Source organism: Suillus discolor, assembly GCF_016758755.1.
Source record: "Suillus discolor strain FC423 chromosome Unknown F5147scaffold_57, whole genome shotgun sequence".
Taxonomy (NCBI): domain Eukaryota; kingdom Fungi; phylum Basidiomycota; class Agaricomycetes; order Boletales; family Suillaceae; genus Suillus; species Suillus discolor.
Genome location: NW_024541304.1, coordinates 2,845 through 10,530, shown reverse-complemented (window position 1 = coordinate 10,530; position 7,686 = coordinate 2,845). Strand labels below are relative to the sequence as shown.

The 7,686-nt window shown below is 46.3% G+C and overlaps 3 protein-coding genes across 3 annotated transcripts; 1 reads left to right on the top strand and 2 right to left on the bottom strand.

The window, feature by feature from the left end:
• Nucleotides 1-535: 535 nt before the first annotated feature.
• Nucleotides 536-700, bottom strand: F5147DRAFT_539210 (uncharacterized protein; the record flags this gene model as incomplete). Its single annotated transcript, XM_041430209.1, has 1 exon — nucleotides 536-700. A coding segment is annotated over one exon (165 nt), but the record flags the coding sequence as incomplete, so codon positions are not given.
• A 1,167-nt stretch (nucleotides 701-1,867) lies between these two features.
• On the bottom strand, nucleotides 1,868-3,339 carry F5147DRAFT_655749 (uncharacterized protein; the record flags this gene model as incomplete). Its single annotated transcript, XM_041434011.1, has 10 exons — nucleotides 1,868-1,985; nucleotides 2,040-2,078; nucleotides 2,136-2,306; nucleotides 2,335-2,477; nucleotides 2,499-2,517; nucleotides 2,621-2,782; nucleotides 2,837-2,905; nucleotides 2,955-2,993; nucleotides 3,047-3,150; nucleotides 3,199-3,339. 10 exons carry the CDS (start codon nucleotides 3,337-3,339, stop codon nucleotides 1,868-1,870), a joined length of 1,005 nt encoding a protein of 334 aa, XP_041289195.1.
• Nucleotides 3,340-3,461: 122 nt separating this feature from the next.
• On the top strand, nucleotides 3,462-7,328 carry F5147DRAFT_777234 (uncharacterized protein; the record flags this gene model as incomplete). The annotated part of the gene is made up of 12 exons (XM_041441955.1): nucleotides 3,462-3,619; nucleotides 3,669-3,715; nucleotides 3,770-4,005; nucleotides 4,520-4,669; nucleotides 4,722-4,781; nucleotides 4,850-5,926; nucleotides 5,976-6,202; nucleotides 6,258-6,507; nucleotides 6,555-6,709; nucleotides 6,770-6,875; nucleotides 6,924-7,164; nucleotides 7,213-7,328. 12 exons carry the CDS (start codon nucleotides 3,462-3,464, stop codon nucleotides 7,326-7,328), a joined length of 2,823 nt encoding a protein of 940 aa, XP_041289194.1.
• Between the last annotated feature and the right edge of the window lie 358 nt (nucleotides 7,329-7,686).

Genomic DNA, 7,686 nt, shown 5'->3' with positions numbered 1-7,686 from the left:
CAACTCGCAATCAAAGCCTTGGGTGGCGCATGTCACGAAGAAGCCACCGACATTCCACCACCGCTCTCGACTGCCGCGATTCATCAGCAGGGGAGTCATGTGGTTGAATCCTAGTTTCAAAACGACCTGCTCATGCTCACTTTGTCAGAATCACAAATTCCCTACTCAAGCCGTGGCTCAGGCCAGAGCCGGGCCAAAGCCAGCCGTCATTTGTGGCTTTGGCCCGGCTGGGATTTTTTGCAGGCCAGAGCCATCTGAAGCCAGGCCAAAGCCACGGCTTTTGAGCCAAGCCGGGCTGGAACATCACTAAGTACGATTGGTCGCCTGCCTCAAAACCGCATGAATCATGGAAAATGAAGCCCGGGTTGCTTCAAAATATCATTTCGTTCTCGATGTCATGCTCTCCATGCTGAGAGCACGTCAGTTCATGTCATCGACTAAGAGCACATCTTTACCACTCTGGATGCCGCTAAAACTGCAGGATCGATCTGATGTCGATGAGTCAGTACCATCTTCCTACTAGCATTGCGATGCCCACCTTTTTCCCGGCGCTGTTGTATATTTCTGGGTTGTCCCGTGTGTTGCAAACTCTCTGCAAGACAGTAGTTTTTCCTGCATTCACTCTTCCTATAATGAGGATTCGAAAGCGACTAATTTTCTCTCTTATCTTTGAAGGATCCATGGGAAGTTGTGATGGAGAAGCGCTGGTGTAGCCTTATAATCATTGCAGTGTGTGAATCCGGCAAATACCCAATCCATAGCTGTGTACCATGATGGGTGTCCTTGCCTCGAAGTAGAATTTCTATGTTAGCCCTGGTTTCTGTACTAAGTCTAGATAACACATAACACTCAACGCAGCAAGAAGCTGTGTTTATCATTGGACCTTTTCATGTTTGACCTCCCCTTGGTACTCAATTCTTGTCGTCAAGTAGCAACCTGCTGAGCATTTCAGTGAGTTGAAAACGAATATAGAGTCTGTTGAAGTACAGATTGGTAAGTTACATTCACCAATTGAACGCGAAACAGGAAAGAGTCTGCAACGGACGTTTTCTCCACTTATGTACATTACCAAAATCTCCCATTCCAGAGATGTTAATCTAAGGTCGCATCAGCCCTTAGAAGGCCTCTAAGGGACGGCAGGCGTATCAGGTCCCAGGGTCCGCTTATCTGGTCATACCTAGGTTCGGTTTTTTCGCTAATGTGCTGCTCAACCTGCTGATCATTCCTCAGCTGCTAGCCATGTATCATGCTGATATGTCCTGCTAAGCCGGTTTCATTGTTCTATCTGGTTATCACACTGATATGTCATAGTAAACGAATGTCAATTTGCTATCATATTACATGGCATTAGCTATGAGTAAGGTCCTGATTGTACTGTAAAGTGCATGGTGAGTTACAACAGAGGAAAATTGAAGTCAGCAATGAGTAATCCCGGATCCTGGTATTAGTACAACAATTGATGAAACTTGACAGCGAAGACTTGATGCGAAAATGTGAAAATGTTGATGCAAAGAGAATGCGAAGGTAACGAAGAGATGGATGGCACTGCGAAGACGTTGATGTGAAGAGATGACAAAGCGATGGTGTGATATAGAACAGTGAGCAAGCCTGAAATGTGAATATCATGCCGGTCAGCACGATGTAAGCAAAGCATGGTGTGACCTATGAAGACGAGCAACCATTTATTTCTTCTTGCGGGTCATCCTGGCCTTCTTTGGTGCTGGTAACGGCGACTGTACAACAGCCTTATGAATATGGCCCCTCTTGCCTTTGGACTTTGGTGGCTTACTTACATGTTCTTCAATATTGCTTCACGGTCACTCTTAACTTGTTCGTCCTCAATACGGTCCGCTTTTTCAGCTGCTTCTCACTGCTCGACAAGAGGTGCAACCCAAAAGACATCAGTAAGTTTGCAAAACATGTCTACCCCTTGGGGTATCCAACGTGCAACATGTAAGCATTGCTCTTGCAGTGACATTCCTTTCCTGTATTGGACATTGAGAGATAAGCATGACTTGGATGTGCTGGCATGTACTTACTGTTTGGGTTTGTTGCCCGAGTCTGAGTCTTTATGTTTCCTAAGATGGAGGGATTAGATATGCATATATGCACCTGATAATGCGAAACTGACTTACTTTGTTCGTTTTTTGGGTTTCTTCGCATTGGTGTTGCTATCCGATGATTCCCTCGTGCGTTTTTGCAGGGATTTCTTCCGTTTTGGTTCTTCATGCATTGGCAAAGTCGTGGGTGGCGAAGTGGAGCGTGACTGACTCATCATCGAGTCATCGCTGTCTGATGACGAGCTACTGGAGGATGATAGTGAGTGGTGCCTACGTGCTGGCATGATGGTAGTAGTAGATAAGATGGAAATAAGACGCATGCATGGCATTATTGATTACAAGCTTTTGTTTTGTTCTATTGACGTGTTTCAAGAACACCCTGGGAAACCTCAATGCATCTATGCGATATCTCAAAATCTATGTTGACGCGTCAATTACAATGATTCTTGTGTACAGACTGCAAAATAAAATAACATGAAAGCAGTGCGAGAGCAAAAAGAACGGTACAGCAAAATCTAAACTAAGTAAAGTCCGTGGTAACAGGAGCAGGGAGAGCTCACAAAATGTCTAGACCAGCAATGGAATCTTTATCTTCCACATCCCTGAAATGGTGACGACGGACAGGCGGCCAAGTAATGTTACTGTCGAATTTGTATTTGCGTGGCAGGGGATTTTTGCGCAGTCCAACTAGGCGCACTGGTTTCGCCTTGATGGCATTAGTCCTATAGATCAAGTTGTATCAATGTCACGATCAGACAAATATAAGAAAACCTTACCCGGAACTCTGGGACGTGATTTTGAGGCCTGCAAGATCTTCAGCGAGCTTGATGGTATCGGTCGTGAACCTGTAAATTTTGACGTGAGTACAACTCACTAGAACACCAAAGTTATCACGTTTTGGTCCTCTTGTTCTCGCGATTGGTCGACGAGGTCCTGTAGATTAAGTTAGCGATATTATTGCGAGAGGAGAATCAAATGTTACTCACTTTTTCCTTTTGTGATTGCCTGGAATCAACAAGTCCACCTCGCTATCTGAAGATTCTTCGATGTGAACCATCTTGACAGGATCTTTGAGGCAGATAATAAGTTTCTAGATCAAATTGTCAGTAAGTAATATGAAAAGATTGAGATTACATACCAAAGGGCCCAGGTTCTCGGGAGTAAAATTAATCTCGTAAGTCAGCCAGCCAGTTAAGAGGTTTTCGATGTCCATGACAATGACATTGTCATGGATAATGACCTGGTCAGCACCATCAACAATAACGGACTCAGATGCCATAGTATATGATTATAGAAAATGGTAGTAATAAAAAGATAAGTATGCGATTCACATCGAATACGCAAGAATTCAAGTCGTGTTGCATCACCAGTATTTGCCGGCTGACTTTGAAAAGTCACATGATGTTCAAAACTGTGTCCTTGTCATCCTCGTTCTTGAGCTCGCCATTGGATCCTGTGTGGGCCTGCCTTCAAGGCATGATCTTCAAGACACCGATGCCCACCACTTCCCTGTTCCATGACGTTCCTGCATACCCCCACCCTCCACTTGCATCACCCTCGTGCCTGCACCTGCAAATTCAGCTGCTGATGCTGTGCCTGTGAACTCAGGCCCTGCAAGCCTCAATGTCAGCTCTCGTATGCAATTCATGCTTCAGGTGTGTGGTATGAGCTCCATCAAATCCTAACCCAGCTGAGATCTCTGTCACAAGCTCTTCAACCTATTCACCTTGTCGCAATCATCACATACTATCTCTCACCCGCCCTTGCATGCTCACCCACCCTTGCATTCTCACCCACCCTCTCGATCGCAAAGATCTTTCTGCATGCCGGAGCCCTGGGTAATGTTTCTCACCCACCCTCTCAATCGCAAAGCTCTTTCCGCATGCTGGAGCCCTGGGTAATGTCTGCAATGATGTTTGGCTCTATTCTGAACAGTCCAAAGTTGGTGAGTCGGATTTCGTCTTTGTACCTTTTTACTAATGCATACACTTCATTCCGGTACCCATTATGTTTCCCTCTGTACTGTATCCTTTACAAATACAATATCAATTTCTAAATGTATGGTGTCACAGTGTGACTTGTGATCCAGTGTTTGAAGATCTATTTCCACCTTCAGCATAGAAGCTGCCTCCAATACTGTCTCTACTGTGACGTTTCCTCTCTTACGGTGGATCACCTTATGACTGAGGTTATCTGCCAGAGTTCTTGATCCTCTTGGGCTAGAACCGGCACACTCAGCAGCAGTAGTCTGCATCACCTATAAAGACTGTCCAGAATGTCTGGGTAAGTCATTATCCCCCATACATTATCATGCTCCTATTCTAATTACCATGTCTGCAGGCCAGCTGACATGCCTTGGCTGTGGGAGGCAATTCAAATCGACAAGACAGCTGTCGTCACATGCTGCGCAGTGCGAGCATAATAGGTCTATCAAGCTGACCAGCTCTGTCTATCAAAAGACAAAAAAGCACAAGTCAGATAAGTGCAGCAAGGCAAAACGGCCTCGGATCAAGGACTCGGATGAGATCATCCGCGATGGAATTGAGCAGGACTATGACGATATCCGGGCTGACCCACCCAACAATTCGGATGTGCTGCCTCTGGCCGATGTGCGTATTTCAGTTATAGCCTCTAGCACCATTCATATTAATGCTGCTGCAGGATAATGCAGTCCCAGGGCCGTCACAGATTCCTGATTATGATATCCCTGCTGAATATGATGTAAGTGTTTTATTCTAGCTTCCTAACTTGTGACGTATTAACATTAATATGACTGCAGGTTACTCCAGTTGTCTCGCACCGCTCAGGGCACACAATTCGGATGCCACACCACTACGTGGATTATCTTCCTGGATCGTCAATGCATCTGGCACACATGCCACGAACCAATCACCAGCTGCGTGCTGAGAAATCTGCAGCCACCGCTTCAGTCTGAGGTTAACAGCCCTGCCCATCGCCCACCCAGTCCTAGTCCTAGCTCCGTAGAATTGATACTGGTGCCGTTCGAGACTGAGCCAGATGACACAGGCTTATATCGTATATACGCCACCCGTCCCACATTCATTCCTGCAGATGCTCTTAACACAGTGACAGATGCTCCTACCCTTGACAGCAGTCTACCAGCCCAGAAACAGAGCAGGCTTCTTGCTGGGCTTCCACCTGCAGACGTCGGGGTGGATGAACTGTTCCATGCATTCACAAACCCAACATGTGGGCTTATGATGGCGTGGCAATACTCCAGGACAAATGCAAAGTCTTTTGCCAAGTTTGATCGCCTTGGCACCTTCTTCGAAGACCCTCTCTTCCGCAGTGAAGATGCGATCGGAATAACACATGCCCGTGAGTCAAAGCTACTCGACAAGTACCTGGACGACAAAATGAATCCTTTCCGGGAAGAACATGGTTGGCAGGAGTCGACAGCCAGGATCCATCTACCAAGGGAGAAGCAGAGATGGGCATCGGAGGAGGACGCTCCTGAGCTGGAGATACCTGGAGTATATTACTGCTCACTTGTTGACATCATCACAGCTGTTTTCGAGGACGACGTCTCCCAAACGTTCAACATGACGCCTTTCAGTCAACACTGGAAGGTCTCTGGGGAAAAGACGATCCAGGTCTTTTCAGAAGCTCACAGCTCCCCTGCCATGCTTGATGCATACATGGAGATCAACACTTTGCCACGCAAACCTGACGACGATCTTGAACGTGTCGTCACTTCCCTCATGTTTTGGTCTGACTCAACGCATCTCACCAATTTCGGGGATGCTTCAATGTGGCCGTTCTACTTATTTTTCGGAAATCAGTCAAAATATACTCGCGGGAAACCAACAGCCAGCGCATGTCATCATGTTGCTTATATACCAAATGTGAGTTTCATTATTTACTGCTGAACATTGGAACTGAAGCCCAAGATAGCTTCCTGATGATTTCCAAGAACAGTATATGGGGTTGTTTGGAGAACCCTCGACGGGCGAGACGTACACCTACTGCAAGCGTGAGCTGATTCATGCCATCTGGAAACTCCTTCTCGACAACAAATTCATGGATGCATATGAACACGGTATCATCATCAAGTGTTCGGACGGCATCACACGCAGAGTATTCCCTCGATTTTTTACATACTCAGCCGACTATCCGGAAAAGTGTGTACCATGTGTTACTTAATCTTCTTGGTGATTCTGACGGTATTTTCTCTAGAGTTTTACTTGCAAGTATCAAATTTCTAGGCCAATGCCCCTGCTCACGCTGTCTTGTCAAGAAGACTGACATCCCGAAGATGGGGACAAAGCTTGATTTGAGACGACGAGACAGGTTGCAGCGTGTCGATGATAATTCTCGGTGCCACAACATTGCAAAGGCTCGGTCGCTCATATTTGAGAAGGGTGCTCCTGTTTCTGGTACGTGGGTGAATGGCCTTTTGAATGACGAATCTTTGGTGCCTACCCGAGTAAGTACATTGATCTATTGATACACCTGGCCCTAATCACATTCTAGAATGCATTTTCGGAGAAGCTCTCCCGATTCGCATTCAACTTGTTTGCCTTGTTTGTTGTGGACCTGTTGCACGAGTTCAAAATTGGGGTTTGGAAAGCTATCTTTATTCACCTTATGCGGATCCTGCATGCAGCAGCTGGTGATTCAGTTCAGCAGTTTAATTGACAGTAAGTAATGGTATAGTGATTTATTTCAACTAATTGATACTCTGCCAGCTATTGGAGGGTTCCAACTTTCGGACGTGGCACCATTCGGTGTTTCAACAAAAACACATCAGCCATGAAGCGACTCGCCGCGAGAGACTTCGAAGATTTACTGCAGGTCCGTTCTTACTGAATTTTTATAAACTGAATTATAATAGTATTGCAGCGCATCCTTCCTGTGTTTGAGGACCTTCTCCCGAATGAACATGACCAGAACGCTATAGTCCTTGACCTGCTCTTCGACCTTGCTGCATGGCAAGGCTATGCAAAGCTCTGTCTGCACACTGACGATACTCTAGCTTTTTTTGACACTGCGACTGTGGTTCTGGGCCAGTCTGTTCGAAAATTTTCGAAAACAATATGCCTGTACTACCATACTACCGAACTCCCTCACGAGTATGCTGCCTGTGGGTGACGAGTTGCTGCATTGGCCAGTCAGCAGACTGTTAAGGAAGGGAAGAAATGGGCTACAGACTCAGAGACCACTTGGGCTGGACCAAAGCTCAAGAGGCTCAACCTCGAGACATATAAGTATCATGCGCTTGGGGACTATCCCGAGCCCCTTCAGTGACAAATTCCATATTATACGGGCCACCCGACCTACATAATATCCCGTATGAGACGGGCCAGCGGATTATGGGCCCATGTTGTGTATATTCTCAATGATGACGGATGGGCCGGAACACATATTATTTCCGATGGAGACGGGTGGGCCCATGTATGCCAATGATATATATATCCTTGATGTTGACGGATGGGCTGGGGGAATATGATCATTCATGGAGATGGGTGGGCCCATCTGGGTAATATGTAGAGTAGGATATTATAGACAGCTGGGCTGAAGAGAGATGTAAGGCAAATATTGTTATATAGACGGGCGGGCCGACGGGGGTGTATTACATATATGGGTGGGCCGAGGTAGGGGAATA